The sequence below is a fragment of the Macaca fascicularis genome, chromosome 14 (genome assembly GCF_037993035.2).
Source record: "Macaca fascicularis isolate 582-1 chromosome 14, T2T-MFA8v1.1".
Taxonomy (NCBI): Eukaryota; Metazoa; Chordata; class Mammalia; order Primates; family Cercopithecidae; genus Macaca; species Macaca fascicularis.
In genome coordinates, this window is record NC_088388.1 from 74,442,322 (window position 1) to 74,462,339 (window position 20,018).

The window sequence follows — 20,018 nt, forward strand, 5'->3', positions numbered from 1 at the left end:
GGCCCAGAAAGGGAAAGTAATCTGCTTAGGGTCACACAGCACCTTGCTCAGTGGAGAGCCAGGTTTTCCTTCCTCTGCACTCCTCCAAGCCCAGCCAGACCACCTGAAGTTCCCCAGGCATCTCTGCTTCTATTACTCCAAGACTTGAACCTTCCGGGTGCCAGGCAGGTACTGGGTCCGGTCGGCTCCCTCTCCCTCTGGCCATCGCTGAGGTTGAGGTTTTTTGAATGAACAAGCATGGAGAAGGGCACTGCCTTCAGAAGCGTGACCGTCTCCCCTGAGAGGGAGAGGGGTGCATAGGGCTCAATTATGTTTCAGCTTGAAAATGGGGGAGAGCGGGGAGAAGGGGAGATGGCTCTGCTTGGAGCAGAGCCCCTGAGGGGAAAAGGGTGCCTGAAGGAATATGCAATTAGGAGTGGGCTAGCTTGTGCAGAGAGCCTGGGAGTGGGAGGAGTCTCGCACACTGAAGGACACGCTGGTCCCCGTGGGGACTCCCGGCGCCCCGCAGCCTGGGCCGCCGAGGGGGGCAGTAGGACCCAGGGACCGGGAGGCGCCGGCAGAGGGAGGGGCCGGGGGCTGGGGAGGTTTGAGGGAGGTCTTTGGCTTTTTTTGGCGGAGCTGGGGCGCCCTCCGGAAGCGTTTCCAACTTTCCAGAAGTTTCTCGGGACGGGCAGGAGGGGGTGGGGACTGCCATATATAGATCCCAGGAGCCGGGGAGCGGGCGAAGAGCAGAATCGTGTCGTGGCTCGAGAGCGAGAGTCACGTCCCGGCGCCAGCCCAGCCCGACCCAGGTGAGGCGCGGGAGACGCCTGCGTGCGGCCCGGGGGAGCGCCGAACAATCTGGGGGTGCGCGAGTGAGTGAGAAGGGCTAGGGGACCCTGCGAAGCGTTGGGGGCCAAGCCAGAGCCTGCAAACTGGAGCCCCCGGCACTTTGTGGGCCGCTGGAGGGTTTGGAATCGAGAGCCCAGGGCTAGCCCGGTGATGGAGCCAGCTGAGGGCTAGGGCGGAGATAGGAGCCGGGGTGGGAGTCCGTGCACTCGGAGGACTGGGAAAAAGTGCAGGGATCCCTAGAAGGTGGTGCTGGCAGAGATGAGAATAGGTGCTGTGTAAAGGGGCCTGGGGGCGGAGAGCAGAGCCTCTGCGGAAAGACACAGAGGAGGAAGGAGATGGGGTCCGATGCCTTTTCCCGCAGGAGTAGGGAGGACAGGCCGGCCTCGCAGTTCCCGGTCACTTCCGTTCTATGGTTGAGACTCAGGGGCAGCAGTGATTGGTGGCCCAGCCTCCTCACAGGCTTGCTGAGGGAATCTTAGCCTCCTGAAGGTAGTAGGGTGGTGGGAAAGGAGGTGAAATAGTCTTGACTCCTGGGGTCCATGTGCTCTGATAGAAGTGGGCGACAGTGGCTCAATTTCTCATCAGCAGCTTGCAGCCTGGATGATGGCAGTCAAGGGAAACACTTGGCCAGCGAGGCTCCCTACCCTCCGAAAAAGGGAGTAGGGGTCAGCAGGGTCTGCTCTGCTTTGGGGATGAAGGGGCTGACTAGAAGGATTTGAGTCTCTCCTTCTGTCCACTGCCACCGGGTTCTTGGAGTAACTGCAGGGTTTAGTTAAACTGCAGAGTCTAACTTCCAGAGGCTGGGGTTCCCTGCCCCCCAGCTTAGAAACATTCCTGAGGTGGCTGGAGAGCAGGAGGGACAATGAATGCACTTCCAGACTGGCCCAGAGTCTCAGCCCCTCCTCTTCCTTTTTTTCCGGCTGGTCCCTCTGAGCTGTAGGGCCCAGATGGAGGCCTGGGGAGAATGAGGGGGGCTTTGGTTCTCCGGAATTCTGACCGGGGCCACACCCTACTGTCTTCAGATGGTTCATGTACCCATCCCCCCTTCCCGTCCTCTCCTTTGTCTCCTCTGTCACCGGGAATCCCAGCAGAGATTTTTTGTACTGGCTGTGTAACAGGACACCGCATGCAGCCCTCCGGAGGGGATCTGTGCTTCTGTGAGGAAGAACCCCTGTGCTAGGAAGGCGGACCCCTGTTTATCCCGAGGGACCTGGGGTGGCCCCCTGCCCTGGCCTCTTTTCTCCCATTGTACAGTGAGGTGGTCGACCTCCAAGGGCCCTGTAGATTGGGAACTGGTTGTGCCCTCTGCGCCAGGGGCCTCCTCACCATCTGTCCTCTGCCCTCTCCCGTCCTCTTCACTCTTCTGTTTTCTTTCAGAATGAAAAAGGCAGGCATTGACCTCCCTCTGAGGCAGTTTCCAGGTACTTTAGACCTCTCAAGTGTTTGGGACCCTCTGGTGGCCCCCATCATCTCCTCCCTTTCCCTTCCAGAACCTGCTCAGTCCGACTAGCTGTGGGCACAGTCCTGGCTAGGTGATCTTGTATTTTCTTTGTGGGACTGTAACTCAGCTAACCTTGGCCTGAGGGCCGGCATTTCTCTGTGGCGAGATGGGCTGGGCTGTGGGAGGCTGGCCTGCTTGCAGTAACTTGCCTTTCCCCGTTCCTGCTGCTGGGTTTAATGGGGCTGCCCTTCTCCCCAGTAGCGCATCTCCCTTCAGAGATCCATGTGCAGATGGGAAGGGAACTAAGGCCAAGAAGGCTCCTGGAGTACCCGGGCAAATACGTGGCACCCCCAGGGACCTGAATCAGACCTGCTTCCCAGGCTGGAAGCCCCCCTCTGCCGGCCGGTGGAGACAGTTCAGCTTCCTGCCTGCCACGTCACCACCAGGAGCAGGCGCTAAGCTGCTGCGGGCCTAGCAAGCTGCCTGAGGAATCCCAAACCAGTTATTTGGAGCTTGCTTGAGAAGCCCCTCCCAGTCCTTTGAGGTTCTGGCTGGTGCGGGTGGGGGCTGTCAAGATGGTACCTGCCACGTTGCATGGCTGGGAGCGGGCTCTTCAGCTGCCTTCTCTGGGAAGGGAGGCTGGTGGCCTCTGTTGCGGTCTGAGCTCCAGCATCACTGGTCCGGATCAGAGGTGGCTTTTGAGTAGGGTGGCCATATGCCTATTATCCTGGTGTAATAATTAGTAGTGCCCTTTTTACTTTTATAAGTGTCCTTGTTTGTACAATAAATTATATGGTTGTTCTGCCTTTGAGGCTCCAGTTCTGGCAGGGAAGGAGCCAGGGCTGGGAGGAAGGTGTCTTGGGGTTTATTCTAGGCCCCAAGATCCCCCCTTCATTTTAGGGTGAGACTCAGATCTCCCCGCTCCTGCCAGACATCTGTAGATCTCTGGGCCTTCCCTCTTCTCCCCACCTCCCTCCCCTTGGACCCTTTGCTTCTCTTATACTGCACCTTCAAGGCTTCGAGGAGGGTGGCAGTCCCGGGAGATGGGGAACCTGTCCCGGTTTTTGGGATGGCAGCAGTAGAGTCTTCCCAGAAATACAGTGGTCCCCAGGCAGCCAGAGTCCTGAGGGTCTTCCACCAGGATCTCAAATTTCGGTCTTCTTCAAGGATGACCACAAGTTGGGATCTACCAGAGCAGTGGTACTGCAGCCTCCATCAGGGTTCCTTCTATCCTTCCCTTTGCGCTGTCATCTCTCCTCTGCTGTTGCATGACGTAGAGGAGGATAATGGCCTGAAGGGAGAGAGGGAGTGTGGAAGTATCCCAGGAACAGAGACTGTCTCAACTGGAGGCCCCAGAGAGGGGACTGGGGCTTGTCCTGGGGGCCACTGCTACTGCTGGGGCTTGGGGAGGAGGCCTGAGGGCAACCCTGAAGCCTTGGAGCAAATGGCCTGTGTGGCAGAGGCTGTCAGATGGGAGGGCAGAATGGAATCTGACATGGCTCCAGCTTCCTTGGAGGCTGATTGCACATCTGGCCAGCTGCTGGTGATGGGGGAGGGGGTCACTGCTCTATCGAGCTGTGTGTGACTCACCCTTTTCCCTAGTATCCTGTCCTTGTGCTATGTCAGGAAGCTTCCTCCCCACCCCCACCGAGTCTTCAAAGGAGTTGGTCCCTCAGGAGCTTTTGTCCTGGGGATTTCCCATCCGCACCAGGAGCACCGTGGGCAGATGGACATTCCAAGTTCCTGCCCAGAGAGAAGCCTTGGGCATGGAGACCTGGACCCTTCAGCCTGGAAAAGGGAGACTGAGGCTGAGTGGACACAGGACACACACACACTCTCAGGGTCACCCTTGGGGCAGCAGAGTGAAGCATCTGGGCTCCCCATTTAATGAGTGACCCAACCGGTGACTCATTAACATCCCAGAGCAGAAAGAAAGGCATGGGGGCGGGGCAGCTCTCCAGGTCTGTCTCTCATCCCTTGCCCAGGCATCTGGGCTTCCTGCAGATTCTCAGCTCAGCTGCTGCTTTTTTCTCACTGAAAAAGGGCCCCCAAGGTTATGTGAGATCAGGGCTGACCACTCTATAAAACTGATGAGGACCCCAGGTCTGGCCAAGTGACCCTGTTTTACCTTCATTCAGGAAGAGCTGAGGCCTACTGTGTACTAGGCACGGGGGATATAGTGGCAACCAGATTGGCTAGGTTTTCTGTCCTTCTGGAGGCCACAGCCTACTTAGGAGCAGAAATAGATATGTAATAAACACACAAATAAGTGGAAGTGTTGGTTGGCCAATGCAGGAAATCAATAAGGTGGTCTGGTGGTGACTTGCTGGGAATGCTGCTTTGAGTAGGGAGGTCACAGAAGCCTCTGAGAGGCTGGCAACCCTGAGTCAGGTCTGGGATTCCTGGACTGTGGGCTCTCTTGCCCCCATCTCCAGGGGACTTGTGGTAGCCAGAGGGCTGGGGGTGGTTGTTGGGGGAGGAAGGCCTTGGGCTTCAAGACCACCCTGTCTGTGCAACCCTCACAGGCCCACCGTGGTGCACGAAAACCACCTCCCAGCCATGCACTCCCTCCTGCTCCTCAGCGCCTTCTGCCTTCTTGCGGTGGCTCTGACCGCCGAGGTGAAGAAACCTGCAGCTGCAGCAGCTCCTGGAACCGCAGAGAAGTTGAGTCCCAAGGCGGCCACGCTTGCTGAGCGCAGCGCCGGCCTGGCCTTCAGCCTGTACCAGGCCATGGCCAAGGACCAGGCAGTGGAGAACATCCTGGTGTCCCCCGTGGTGGTGGCCTCGTCGCTGGGGCTCGTGTCGCTGGGTGGCAAGGCGACCACGGCGTCACAGGCCAAGGCAGTGCTGAGCGCTGAGCAGCTGCGCGATGAGGAGGTGCACACCGGCCTGGGCGAGCTGCTGCGCTCACTCAGCAACTCCACGGCGCGCAACGTGACTTGGAAGCTGGGCAGCCGCCTATACGGACCCAGCTCCGTGAGCTTCGCTGATGACTTCGTGCGCAGCAGCAAGCAGCACTACAACTGCGAGCACTCCAAGATCAACTTCCGTGACAAGCGCAGCGCGCTGCAGTCCATCAACGAGTGGGCTGCGCAGACCACAGACGGCAAGCTGCCCGAGGTCACCAAGGACGTGGAGCGCACGGACGGCGCCCTGCTAGTCAACGCCATGTTCTTCAAGCGTGAGTCGGGGGTGCGCTCAGGGGTCCTCTTCCTCCTCCTGCCAGGACCCCCTACAAGAGTTAGGACGACATTCCATGCGCTCCATTCTTCACTGCCTCTCATTTATGCTGTGACAACCCAGGGAGGCAGGACTATCACTGAGCGTTTTGTACAGACTGGAAACTAGATTCAAAGACAGGTAGTGTGTAAAGGAATGGTTCAGGGAGCCGAGGCCCCAGAGGGACTCCATGGAATATGTTCCGACCGAACTTCGTCAAAGTGCTCCTCCTTTATATCTTGGAACGAATAAAATTTAATAATCCATTCTGCCTCAGTAGTGAGCTAGAGAAAGAACCCGAATCCTTTTTTTAAACTTATTTTTATTTTGAGATAGTCTCACTCTATCACCCAGGCTGGAGTGCAGTGGCACGATCTCAGCTCACTGCAGCCTTGGCCTCCCAGGTTCAAGCAATTCTCCTGCTTTAGCCTCCTGAGTAACTGGGATTACAGGCGCCTACCCCCACACCCAGCTAATTTTTGTATTTTTAGTAGAGACAGGGTTTTGCCATGTTGGCCAGGCTGGTCTCAAACTTCTGGCCTCAAGTGATCTGCCCACCTCGGCCTCCCAAAGTGCTGGGATTACAGGTGCGAGCCATCATAACCGACCAAGACCCGGAATCCTTAAAGCAACCTTGGGGACAGGCAGTGTTACCTTCATTTCACAGTGAGGAAACAGGCTCAGCGAGGAGGAAGCAAAGCCAGGACTCAGGCCCAGATGCCTCTGTCTTCAGTTGAAGATTAGATGTAGGGTTAATAAATATTTTTGAGTACCTACATAGACAATACTATTCTCACAGTTTGCTGTGAGAATGAAGTAACCCTTGTTTTACAAATGAGGCCAAGCTAGGAGAGGTGAGGTCTCCCCGAGTCAGTGACTGAGCTTGGATTGGAACACAGGTCTGGCTGTGAGCAAGGGCAGGGTTCAGGCCACTCTCAGATATTTTTTGTTGTGATTTTCTGGTCATGGAGATGGAACTTGCAGAGAAAAATGAAGGGTGGGCCGAGCACAGTAGCTCATTCCTGTAATCCTAGCACTTTGGGAGGTCAAGGTAGGTGGATCACATGAGCCCAGGAATTCGAGACCAGCCTGGGTAAGATGGCGAGACCCCATCTCTACAAAAAATTAGCCAGGCGTGGTGGCACATGTTGGTAGTCCCAGCTACTCTGGAGGCTGAGGTGTGAGGATTGCTGGAGCCCGGGAATTCAAAACTGCAGTGCGTCGTGATTGCACCACAGCACTCCAGCTGGGGGACGGAGTAGGACGGACCTTATCTCAAAAAGAAAAATAAAAAAAAAAAATTAAGGGTGGTCATGGGGCACTCCCTGCCCAGGGCACAGCTGTCCCTCAGGTACCAGGTAGGGTAGAAAGCCCACCTCAGAGCATGTTTCCAAAATATCTGACAAGTGCCAGAGCTGGGGGTGGCCATAGAGGTAGGTGGCTGAACTGAGGGTGGAATACATTCTGTTTCATGTGGGAGCAGCCAGGCACTAACTGTAGGGAACCGCATCCTCAGATGGCATGTCCTGGGGCCAAGACCCCTTCCCAAAGCTGGGAACATGGACTCTGTGGGCTGGGTGCTCTACAGCTGGGCTCTGAAGAATGGAGCAAAGACCTGTGGCAGGGACAAATCAAGGGTCTGCAGTTGGGGGTGGCTGTGGGCTGTGATTGTGTCTGGGGGCGGCCATGTGTCTCTGACACTGTGTTTTGCCCCAACTACAGCACACTGGGATGAGAAATTCCACCACAAGATGGTGGACAACCGTGGCTTCATGGTGACTCGGTCCTATACCGTGGGTGTCATGATGATGCACCGGACAGGTAGGTGCTGTGAGGAGCAGGGTGTCAAGGTGGGTGGAGATCTAAGGGTAGTTAGGGTCTGACCCCTGCACACAGGGTGCCCAGTGTCCTCTCCGCCCCTCTCCCAGGCCTCTACAACTACTATGACGACGAGAAGGAAAAGCTGCAAATCGTGGAGATGCCCCTGGCCCACAAGCTCTCCAGCCTCATCATCCTCATGCCCCATCACGTGGAGCCTCTTGAGCGCCTTGAAAAGCTGCTGACCAAAGAGCAGCTGAAGATCTGGATGGGGAAGATGCAGAAGAAGGCTGTCGCCATCTCCTTGCCCAAGGGTGTGGTGGAGGTGACCCATGACCTGCAGGTAAGGGGTGGCCCAGCCCAGGGGCCTGCAGGGCTTGGAGTCAGGGGGAGGTGTTGGGGGCCCACTCACCAATTCAGCAGGTCTATCCCAAGACCCTCTGGATGTCCAGGCAGTGCTGGGCTCTGTGATAGGGGAAGTTGGGACAGGAGGTGTGGGCCCTGCCCTTGGGAAGATGATGATAATACCAGCAGCTAAATATAACGGAACACTTCCTGTATGCTAGACGTTCTTCTCAGCACTTTATATGTTTTTATTTTTGTTTTTGTTTTTGTTTTGAGATGGAGTCTCACTCTGTTGCCCAGGCTGGAGTGCAATGGTGCCATCTCGGCTCACTGCAACCTCCACCTCCCGGATTCAGGCAGTTCTCCTGCCTCAGCCTCCCGAGTAGCTGGGATTACAGGCATGAGCCACCACCCCCAGCTAATTTTTGTATTTTTAATAGAGACAGGATTTCACCATGTTGGCCAGGCTGGTCTTGAACTCCTGACCTCAAGTGATTCGCCTGCCTCCGTCTTCCAAAGTGCTGGAATTACAGGTGTGAGCCACCATACCCAGCCTTTGTATGTATTAAACTCTTTTAATCCTCAAAACAACTTTATTAGGTAGGACTATAAATTTCATCTTAGAGATGAGGAAACTGAGGCTCAGAAAAATTAAGTAACCTGTGCAAAGTCACACAGCTAGTAATTCAGACATCTTGCACCAGAGCTCACCTTCGATCACAGCACTTCCTCTGAGGTCTGAAGTGCCCCCAGTTATAGATTGTTTAAGCTGGAGGATTATCTACCATGCAATAATCAGACTGGTAGCTATGGGTCATCTAGGGTGGCCAGAAACTTAACACACATGCTCAAGATTCTCCCTTGCAGCCACCCTGGGCAGTGGGCAGAGGCTCAGAGAGAAGCAATGACTCGCTAAGTTTCCCCAGGCTCGTAAGTGGTGGAGTTGCAATTAGACCTCAAGGTAAAATAATAGCGGCCTTTTTGTCATCAAGAGAGAGATTTTTGACTTACCCAAAAAAGGAAACTTTTGTGTCATTTTTTCCTTGGATGCCAAAAATGTTTCTCACCTGCAGAGTTGATCCAGACTTGCTGCCCAGACAGCTTGGAGAGAGAAAGCTGGAGATGAAGTGGGGCTTAGGCTCCAAACCAGGGACAAGTGAAGCTTGTACTGGTTTGTGCTGTAGACCCTGGGAGTTCCTGGAGAGGGGTCACTGCCTCTCTCCTGGTCCTGGGCCTGATCCTTCCCTAGCCCCTTCTCCAGTGACTGTTGTCCCACGCCCTTCTCCCCTTGTTCCTCTGGTGTCTTCCTGGAACCCTCAGTGGAGACCCCACCCCCCAGTTCATGGGGTAGATTGAGTTGGGAAATTTGAGGTGGATGACGTGTGCGAGGTTGTCAGGGTGGGAAGAGCTGGGCCTACCTCGAATGCCTGTCTCAGGACCCCCTGAGTCTCAGGACCTCAGGCCTAATTCCTGTGTGGCCTTGCCAGGGAGGTGGAGGTTATCCTGCAGAACCCTGGGCCCTGCCATTTACTCAGCCCACAGCCCTTTACTGTCCTCTCTCCTGCATTGAGAGCCAGGGAGAGCCCTGGACGTGGGCCCTGCCCTCAGGAAGCTCCAAGCCAGGTGAGAGAGACAGGCAGCACCAGACTGATAACAGGAAGGTCCAGGGAGACACCACTCGTCTTGTGGGCTCGGGAAACCTTCCTGAAAGAAGTGGGTTCTAAAGAGCCCAAATGGGAGACAGGATGGCCATCCAGGGTATAAGCTGTCCAGTGAGGCTGTCTGGAGAGTGGGGTGGGGCGTGCCAAGGGATGTGGCTGGAGGCTGCCACGGAGGCACAGGTCATATGTTAAAGAGCTTATGGTTGGCTTCCAAGAGCTGTGCAGGGCGGTGGAAAGATGCGTGTGTGTGTTTGTGTATGTGTTTTAACTTTTTACTATGGAACATTGGAAAAATAAATTAAAAGTAGATTAGTGTAACAAACCCTCAAGTGTCTATCACCCAGCTTCAAGCATTATCAGCTCACGGCCAATAGTGAGCCATCTCTACCCACCAATTCCCCCCTGCATCCGATTATTCTGAAGCAAATTCCAGGCATCCTATCACTCTGGACAGGTGTTAAGCCCCAGAGTGATGTGGACATAGTTGTCCTTAGATCAGTCTTTCGCAAACTTGAGTATGCTAAGAAAGCACTTGGGGAGTTTGTGAAAAGGAATCCATGCCCAATCCCAGAGATTCTGATTCAGGGGGTCTGGGCTGGGGTCAGGACATGAGCATTTCAGATAAGCTCCTGGGTGGTGCCCATGCTGCCTGTCCCTGAACTGCGGCTGGGCAGTGCTGGGATAGTTTCTCACTTGTTTTCTGAGTCTCAGCTTCCTCATCTGTGAAGTGGGGATTAGAAGCCCTTGTAGGGTTGCAGTGAGAATTGAGAAAGCTGTGGTTTGAAGTGCCCAGTGCCATGCCTGGCATACAGAAGGTGGCCAGGGAGCAGTTCTCTCCTCTCTGAGGAGCAGTCAGGGTAATATGGGGTGGAGGGTTTGAGGGTGGAGGAGCCTGGCATGCCATGGCCTCACCTGGCACACCTCCTTGTTCCCACAGAAACATCTGGCTGGGCTGGGCCTGACTGAGGCCATTGACAAGAACAAGGCCGACTTGTCACGCATGTCAGGCAAGAAGGACCTGTACCTGGCCAGCGTATTCCACGCCACCGCCTTTGAGTTGGACACAGACGGCAACCCCTTTGACCAGGACATCTATGGGCGCGAGGAGCTGCGCAGTCCCAAGCTGTTCTACGCCGACCACCCCTTCATCTTCCTGGTGCGGGACACCCAGAGCGGCTCCCTGCTGTTCATTGGGCGCCTGGTCCGGCCTAAGGGTGACAAGATGCGAGACGAGTTATAGGGCCTTAGGGTGCACACAGGATGGCAGGAGGCAGCCAAAGGCTTCTGAGACACATGGGTGCTATTGGGGTTTGGGGGTAGGTGAGGTACCAGCCTTGGATATTCCATGGGGTGGGGGTGGAAAAAAAGACCAGGGTTCCCGTGTGCCTGAGCGGACCTTCCCAGCTAGAATTCACTCCACTTGGACATGGGCCCCAGATACCATGATGCTGAGCTTGGAAACTCCACATCCTGTGGGACCTGGGCCACAGTCATCCTGCCTGCCCTCAAAGTCCCAGATCAAGCCTGCCTCAATCAGTGTTCATATTTATAGCCAGGTACCTTCTCACCTGTGAGACCAAATTGAGCTAGCGGGGTCAGCCAGCCCTCTTCTCCTGACGCCAAAACACCTCAGCTGCCTCCCTAGCTCTATCCCAACCTCTCCCAACTATAAAACTAGGTGCTGCAGCCCCTGGGACCAGGCACCCCCAGAATGACCTGGCCACAGTGAGGCGGATGGAGAAAGAGCTCCCAGGAGGGGCTTCTGGGCAGACTCTGGTCAAGAAGCATCGTGTCTGGCATTGTGGGGATGAACTTTTTGTTTTTGTTTCTTCCTTTTTTAGTTCTTCAAAGATGGGGAGGGAAGGGGGAACATGAGCCTTTGTTGCTATCAATCCAAGAACTTATTTGTACAATTTTTTTTTCAATAAAACTTTTCCAATGAAATTCTGTTGAAGCGTGGAAGAAGATTGGATCAGGAGATTTTTACACCATTCTTCCCAGGGGACAAGGTCTCCTGTTAAGGCAGACTTGCTACTGATGGCTTATATCAGGCCCTGGAATGCTGGCAGATCACTGTGCAGACCTCGCCAAGTGGCAGGTGCACTCCGTGCTGACCCGGGAAATTGTTCTGGCTCTGGCAGCCCTGGAGAAGTTGCAGCTGCAGGGCCTGAATGAGAGCACTGGACCTGGAGCCAGTCTTCAACCTCTTCACCTTTCTTTCGTTACCCTTTTTTAAGAAGTGGGTCTTACTATGTTGCCCGGGCTGGACTCAAACTCGGGCTCGAGCGAACCTCCTTACTCAACCTCCAGAGTACTGGACTACAGGGAGGACTATGGGCATGAGCCACTATGCCTAGCTCCTCTAGCCTTTCATTGCTAACTGACCTCATGCTGCATCCAGGGCCGCAGGTACAAACTCAGGCACACATTTAGTAAGTTGCCTGGCTTTAGGCTGGGCTTTGGAAGGAGCTTGTGGGGATCCTTGCCCTTAGGTGGCCCGAAGTGTTGGATTTGTAGCAGGCGAGGAGGAGGTACCCAACACAGTCCCTTTTGACACAGTCCTCCGGTTGGATGCCTCATGGTCCTTAGGGCTCCTGACACCATAACTCAGGGAGAGAGAGGGATGCACAGGATGGAGCCAGTGGCCAGGGAGGCAGAGGAGCAGAGGATATTGGGCTGGAGCCCCATCTCTGCTGCCTGCTGGCCATTTAACCTTGGACAGGTCATTTTTTTCTCTGGGCACCTCCAGCTTTCCTCTGCCAAAGATTGTGACCTGGGGATTGTTGATTCAGGAAGGGACCCCTTTCCTGGCTGAGCAATCCAGCAGTAGCCACCAAGATGTACATGGGTCTGCAGAAGGGCTAGCTGATTCACTCCCGTCATTGCCACAACAGAGTTTCAGCAAGACTGCTCAGAGTCCCAGGGCCGTCCTGTGCTTCAGCTCAATCATTCAGATCTCTATCCTCAAGGGGCTTTGTCTAGAGGTGGAGACTTGGACAGTGACCAGGGTGCTCAGGGCTCACTGTGTTCCAGGCACCTGGATCATTCTGTTCTGTGTGCCACGCTTGTCCCCCTGCCTCAGGGCCTTTGCACTAGCTGTCGTTTCTGCCTGGCAGGCTGTTTTTGTAGATGTTTACAGTGTTGCTTTTTGTCATCCAGGATTCAGCGTAAACGTCTGCTCAGAGAGGCCTTCACTGACCACCCTACATAACCAGTCCCTCTCCCACCTCAGTTTCTCTACCATGATTTCTCACTTTACTGACTCCTTAGCACTATGAAATTACCCACTTAAGACTTCCCTGCATGCCTCCCCTCCTAGAATGGAAGCTCCATGAAGAGAGGGTCCATGGTTGGTTGTCTATTGCTGTAAGTCCTGCACCTAGTGTAGCATCATGCACATATCGAGGAAGACTTCCAGGAGGAGGTGACATGTGGGCTGCTTTAAAGGGTGAGTAGGCATTTCCGGATCAGAATAATGCTTTGAGTGAAACCAGCTGGTACTGCTTTGTGTTTTGCTCCTCCTATGTGCCGAATACTTGATATGTACAATTTTATCCAAGCTTCCTAACAACTTGGCTAGTAAGGGATTTTTCCCATTTTACAGGTGAGATAACAGGCTGAGTGGTTAAGTGAGCAGCAGAGATGGGGCTCCAGCCCAATATCCTCTGCTCCTCTGCCTCCCTGGCCACTGGCTCCATCCTGTGCATCCCTCTCTCTCCCTGAGTTATGGTGTCAGGAGCCCTAAGGACCATGAGGCATCCAACCGGAGGACTGTGTCAAAAGGGACTGTGTTGGGTACCTCCTCCTCGCCTGCACAGTCAGTGGGGGCCGAACTGGGACTCGATCCTAGTCGGTAGGGTAGTTGCTTTGCCACATAGGAAGGGCAGGAGAGGCCCCTAACACAGTGCCTGGAACCCAGCACTGAGTACAGATTCTAGTAAAGAAGGCACGTTAACTTGCATACAATCTGTATCCATCTCACTTAATCCCCGCAATAGCCCTGTTAGGTGGGAAGTCATCCTAACTTTACAAGGTGCAGCTCAGAGAAGGCAGAGACTGGACTGGAACCTAGGCTTCCTGGCCCTGAAGTTCAGCCCGTGACAGCTCCCCCACCAAGTGGGAATGGGCAGTAAAATAAGCCAGGCATGGGTGTGGGGCCACCCAGAGGACCCAAAGGGGTTCTTGAGGCCATGCTTCTCCATCCTGACTCAGGTGGGGAGGGTGGTAAGAGGTCTGTGCTGTTGCATCTCAAACACCAGTCTGTGATGACTGGAGTTGCTGGTGTGGGAGTGGCAGTGCAGGTGGCAGAGATGGGTGAGTTAGGGGTAGGGTGGGTTCTAGAGGTTGGTCCAGCCAGTGTTGCTGTCCCCAGTGGCCCATCACTGCCCTGTGTGGAGTTTTCCTGCCGCCTGGAGGCCATTGGAGGGATCACCCTGTTATTCTCACCCTGGTGCTTGTTAAAGTCTCGGGAGATAATGAGCCTGTTGGATTGTGTGGGTCCCAGATGTGGATGCAAGTGGGGGAGATGCGGATTAGCCTTCTCCTGAGTGCCTACTGTGTGCCCTGCACTGCCATGTATGATTTTATTTAATTTTCAGACTTCCCTCCGGAGTAGCTATTACTGCCCCACATTATGAACAAGAAAACTGGGGCTCAGAGAGGTGAAGTGACCAGCTCAAGGCTACCCAGCAGGTCAATGACAGAGCTTGGCCCATTGGGAACCCAGGTTTCCTGGCTGTAGAGGAAGGAGAAGTTACTGACATGTGTGAGCTCCGTGCTCCACAGCTTGCAGGGGGCAGTCACAGCTTGCAGGGACTTTTCCCCAGTCCCCGCAGCACGGGGCTCCTTGTCCTCCTGACACTCCAGCTGTGGCCTCCGAGAGAGCATGCCCTTGTCTGCCTGTGTCCTGCTGCATCACCGCACCTAGCAGAATGCCCAGCACACAGGGAGTGCCTAATAAATGCCCATTCTAAGGAAGCTGTCCAGTGGGAGCTATGGTGTTTAGCAGCAGAGGCGTTGGAGCCTGACAGGTCTGATGGGCATCCCAGCTCTGCCACTCCCTAGCTGTGTGACCTTGGGTCAGTTACTTACCTTCTCTGAGCTTCAGTTTCCTCAGTAGTAAGGTGGAAATGATAACAGTACTTACCTCATAAGGTTGTGGTGAAAGTTAAATGAGGTAATCCCTGGTACTTGGCAAATACATAGCCAGTAAATATTATTAATAGTTACTAATAAGAGAAGGTAGTGATTCAAAATCATACAGCAGGCCGGGCGTGGTGGCTCACACCTGTAATCTCAGCAATTTGGGAGGCCGAGGTGGGTGGATCACGAGGTCAGGAGTTCAAGACCAGCCTGGCCAATATGGTGAAACCCCCGTCTCTACTAAAAATACAAAAATTAGTTGGGCATGGTGGTGCTTGCCTGTAGTCCTGGCTACTCGGGAGGCTGAGGCAGGAGTATCGCTGAACCTGGGAGGTGGAGGTTGCAGTGAGCCAAGATCGTGCCACTGCACTCCAGCCTGGAAGAGAGAGTGAAAGCCTGGGCGACAGAGTGAGATTCCGTCAAAAAAAAAAAAAAAAAAAGAAATCATACAGCAGAGCTGGGATTTGAGCCTACCTCTCTGCAACTGTAAAAAGTCTGATCCTTTCCATTATGCCACAGTGCCTTGGGTTCAGGCTGGGCTGAAGTGTCAGGGGAGACTCCTGGAAGAAGGGGCTAGAGCTGGATGACAAGAAGGAAAGAGGCATTCCAGATGTGAGGGACAGCTGGAACAGGGGTGCAGCAGTTGGAATAGGCAGGGTGACCCTGGAACACAGGGAGGGGGGCGGTGAGGAGGGTGGAAGTGGGAGATGGAGGATCGAACTGCTGTGTGATGGGAGCCCCCTGGATAAGGCACACAGCAGGTCAGTGAGTGTTCTTAGAGGCAGGACAGATGGCCCTTGCCACTCAACCCCTTCAAGTTTCCCAATCCTTTGTCCTGCCACTCCCGCTACCTCTACTGCTCCACTCAGTTATCACCATCTCCCCTTCCTGTTTGCCCATGCTGTCTCCTGTACCTGGTGCCAGGCCTCTCCCATCTCTGCCTGTTGAGCCCCCCTCATCCTTAGAGGCCTATTTCAAAGGGTAGCATGACCCCCACGGAATCTTCTAGGCCCCTAGACAGAAGCATGACACACGCACAGCAGTATCCCTTCAGGTGCCCTGGAGACACACCATCCTTCGTGCATCTTGCCGTTTTTCTTCCGTTTTCTCAGTGTGACTTTTCTCAGTCTGCTCAGCTCCACCACGTGGTCTCCAGTGCCCCATCCCTCTGGGCGCACCCAGTTCACACTGATCCACCTGGCTGCTCCAGCAAGAATGAGGAAGTGGCTTTGTATTTAAAAGACACACGCTGAGAAATGGACAGCTCTTTTCCTTTGTTTTTTTCCATGTCATTTCTCCATTTACCCACTTTTGGTGTAAGCAGAGGTCCCAAGCTCAGCAGGGGAAACTCCAGGCAGAGGAGAGTGCACTGAGCCACATTTTCTGACTTCTTCTTTTTCACTCTGTTGCCAGGCTAGAGTGCAGTGGCATAATCTCGACTCACTGCGACCTCCGCCTCCCGGGTTCAAGAGATTCTTCTGCCTCAGCTTCCCAAGTAGCTGGGAATACAGGCACGCACCACCACACCCAGCTAATTTTTGTATATTTAGTAGATACGGGGTTTCACCACATTGGCCAGGATGGTCTCAATCTCTTGACCTCGTGATCCACCTGCCTCGGCCTCTGAAAGTGCTGGGATTACAGGTGTGAGCCACTGTGCCCGGCCTTCTGATTTCTTAAGACATGAATTTGAGGCTGCTGTTGCCAAATTACATTGTCAATTTATCGACTGAATTCATAGTACTGCTCTGTCTCAGGTGAAACTTAGGGCCCAGACCTCGATGAGAATGAGATAGTGGTCATGTGGGAAGATACAGACAATTTAGAGGCCCCCCGCCGCCGCCCCAACAACCCCTACTCCACAGCGCCTCTTAGTGGCAGAAGCAGTCCCTGCTCCTCTGCCTGCGGAGGCTCCTGCCGCCGTGCCTGAAGATGTTGCAATGACCTTGCCTTGAAGTTAACCTGCAGTGTTTTAGTTATTTATTGCTGAGTAACAGGCCACTCCACAGGTAGTGACTTAATTGGGTTTGCTCAGATGACTGCAATCACTGGATGCTGGGCTCAGCTGGGATAGTTGGGATGGCTGATGCTGGGCCTCTCTGTCCACAGGGTCCTTCTTCCCAGTTTCTTCATGGCACGGTGACCTCAGGATTCCGGGAGAATGGAGGCAGGAGCTAAGCATCTGAGGCCTGGGCTTCTTGCATCATGTCACTTATCATACATTCTCCTGGTTAAAGCTAGTCATGAGGCCAGCCCAAATTCAAGGCGTGAAAACTAGACTCCACTTCTGGAGCAAAATATGGTGGGCATATGTCACCTGAGGGGAGGCTAGTTCTCTTCATGCCACACTCACATTGTCTCCAGCCCCATCATGGGTTAGATCCTTGCCTGCCTAATTCCTGAGTCAAATCTGGGAGGACGCAGCACACACATCAAAAGAATTGCAAGATTTTGCTAACTTATATCAGCAAAAGTCTGGATAGCATATATGAGAATGTTTTCTGTGGGTGCTAATCCAGGGAGGGAGGAATATGATTTTCACTGGGCTGAACTGATTAATATAGGTACATTTAGCTGAGATTCTAGATTCAATGTGCCAGTGTGAGCAGCTAGGAGTGGTTCTGTTTGCTTAACTGGTTGACTGACTCCTGGATTCAATCAAGGCCTGTGCTCACTGAAATCGAGATGCCAGAAGTTCCTTGTTTTAATATAGAAGATGCAATTCAAAGACCAAGGGAGGGAGGAATGTTGAGGTGACTGTTGCCCGTGTGACCCACTCCCTCTCCTTGGCTAAGTTCCACATGCCTAATTTCCTCCTGTACAGCCTGGAAGACTCCCTTCACCAAGGCACCCAGAAACACATGAGTGAAGCATGATGCAGCACTTGCTCTCTGTGGTGTGGGCATACTGGTGGGAGATGCTGCCATGAAAATGGACTCCATGATTTCAGTGGAAATAATGGGACCCCAGGGGAGCAGAGGGCGAACAGCGCTCGACCGCCCAGAACATCAGACCTCAGGTGGCAATCAGCATGTTCTGACCACAAATGACTTCAGCAAAGGCTGATTAATCAAGGACCAAATAGGACCCAGGAGACCAAACAGATGGGCAGCTCTTAAGGTCCTCTTTAATCTCTCTCTCTCTCTTTTTTTTTAGATGGGATTGCAGTGGTGCGATCTCGGCTCACTGCAACCTCCACCTCCTGGGTTCCAGCGATTCTCCTGCCTCAGCCTCCCAAGTAGCTGGGATTACAGGCATGTGCCACTATGCCCAGTGAATTTTTGTATTATTAGTAGAGACGGGGTTTCACCATGTTGGCCAGGCTGGTCTTAAACTCCTCAGATGATCCAGATGATCCACCCACCTCGGACTCCCAAAGTGCTGGGATTACAGGCATGAGCCACTGCACCTGGCCCTCCTCAATCTCTATAACAGAAACAACAAAACAAAACAACCAACAAACAGAAAAACACAAACCCTCCAGAGCTGGCAAGTGGAAGCTTGACTTGACCCACTAAAAACAGAATCTCAACCTCTCACCCCAAGTCCCTAGAATGAAAGAGAGGCCGGTACCCTTCACAAAAGCCCCTTTAATAGCACCAGAGATACATACTGTAAATCATTCCTTCAGCCTTCTGCAAAAGGTCGTGGGCCATTTGCCAGAGAATTGTGCTCTGTGAAAGGAAAATTTTTCAGGGATTAGTGGATGTTAAGTCTATTTAATGTGAATTCCTGAGGACACAGAAAGCTGCTGTGTAGAGGCTCAGGTGGGTCAGGTAATAATTGGAGTTTTGACCCGAGTGCAGTGGGACCCTGAACCCATTCTGCAATTATGATGATTATTTTTTACTTTCATGATATGATTGGAATTACAGGTAGAATTCACACATAAGCCTCCAGACCTGTGGAATAAGCATCATTATGGCAAAATGATGAAGTGGAAACCCCTCAATCTTCCCCTTCTTACCAAAATAATACACCAATAATAAACTCTGGGGAGTCACAGGAACTTGTGCCACCATCAAAGACTTGAAAGATGCAACGGTGGTTTCTGTCACATTTCATTTAACTCATCTATTTGGTCTGTGCAGAAGGCACGGGTCTCGGAGAATGACAGGGCATTACCGTAAGCTTACTCGGGGTGAGTTCAGTTGCAGATGCTATTATTCCAGGTGTGGTCTTTTTATGGAAACTATAATTTTATTCTGCCACAATGTAAAACTATCTGATGAATTATGTTTTCTTGTCCTCTGTAGACTGTCCCCTTAGCGGTTTTCTTTCTCTTGGCAGGGATAGCAGTACACCTTTCTCATCTTGTCTTGAAACTCAAGTCTCTGATTTTCTGTCTATGTGGATTTTGATCATTCTCCCATATCACAGGCCATTATATTTGTCCACTACATTGATTATACTACGTTGCTAGGATTGGGAGAAGGAGAAGCAGTGGGTACTTCAGATGCATCAATAAGATACATGTGTGCCTGAGAATGGAAGTAAATCTCGTGAGAACATAGGGGCCTGCCACCTACGTGAAGTTCCTGGGTGTTCAGTGATCTGGATCATGCCAGGAAAGACGCTGCAAAGTGAAAGACAACTTGCTGGGCTTTCTGCCTCTTACTGTTAATAAGTACACTTCTTGGGCTTCTGTGTATTTTAGAGGCAACATATATTGGTGTGTTTTTCTGATCCTTATAAGCTTACTGAGTAAACTATAAGGCTGCAGGGTTGGAGTGGGGCCCAGAGAAAAGGAAAATTTCCAGGTGGTCCAGAATGAAAGGCAAGCAACTCTGCCACATGGCCCTGATAGCCCAGCCAATCCCAAGGTGGCTCAAGTGTCTGCAGCAGATGGGATGGTATTTGAACCCATGGCAGACTCTGACAGAAGAATCACAATGGAGTATCTACAATTTAGGGGTGAAGCCTGCTGCTCCTTAGCAAGCAGTTTTCCTCCTTTTGGGGAAGGACTGCTCACTGCTGGCTGGGCTTAGCTGACAGTGGTCTCAATGTGGGAGGCACCAAGGGATTGTGAAAGTAATTAATGACTGTTACACACACTGTGTTTTCTCAGGGATACTTGGGTTATATGTGCTCAGTCATTGCTAAATGAGATGTCAGTAAATTATGCATCAGGTATGAAAACACACTTGACTTCTCTCCTTTCTTATCCCCCTTCACTGAAATCGGGCTTCTGTTTCTTCTACTCCAGAGAGTCTGCAATTGCCAAGGTCAGTGATCTCTTTATTGCTACTTTAAAAAAACTAATTTCGGCCGGACACAGTGGCTCATGCCTGTAATCCCAGCACTTTGGGGGGCTGAGGCAGGCAGATCACGAGGTCAAGAGATTGAGACCATCCTGGCCAACATGGTGAAACCCCGTCTCTACTAAAAATACAAAAACTTAGCTGGGCATGGTGGTGTGCACCTGTAGTCCCAGCTACTTGGGAGGCTGAGACAGGAGAATCCCTTGAACCTGGGAGGCGGAGATTGCAGTGAGCTGAGATCATGCCACTGCACTCCAGCCTGGCAACAGAGTGAGACTCCATCTCAAAAAATAAACAAAC

At 52.9% G+C, this 20,018-nt stretch overlaps 1 protein-coding gene and 1 long non-coding RNA gene across 8 annotated transcripts; both read left to right on the forward strand.

Annotated features, from left to right (window-relative positions):
* Positions 1-723: 723 nt before the first annotated feature.
* Positions 724-11,259, forward strand: SERPINH1 (serpin family H member 1). Of its 7 annotated transcripts, none has more exons than XM_065528735.1 (6): positions 724-791; positions 2,209-2,363; positions 4,798-5,453; positions 7,214-7,312; positions 7,420-7,652; positions 10,253-11,259. In XM_065528735.1, exons 3-6 carry the CDS (start codon positions 4,832-4,834, stop codon positions 10,553-10,555), a joined length of 1,257 nt encoding a protein of 418 aa, XP_065384807.1. In that variant the 5' UTR covers positions 724-791; positions 2,209-2,363; positions 4,798-4,831; the 3' UTR covers positions 10,556-11,259. The 7 variants fall into 7 exon arrangements, with proteins under 7 accessions (XP_065384807.1, XP_005579168.1, XP_015290990.1 ...); XM_005579111.3 differs by having other exon boundaries at positions 2,209-2,252; XM_074014789.1 differs by lacking the exon at positions 724-791 and adding an exon at positions 948-1,988.
* Positions 11,260-13,129: 1,870 nt separating this feature from the next.
* LOC123568724 (uncharacterized) lies at positions 13,130-19,598 on the forward strand. Its single transcript, XR_010580922.1, has 2 exons — positions 13,130-16,759; positions 17,282-19,598. It is a non-coding gene; the product is annotated as an uncharacterized lncRNA (long non-coding RNA).
* The last annotated feature ends 420 nt before the right edge of the window (positions 19,599-20,018 follow it).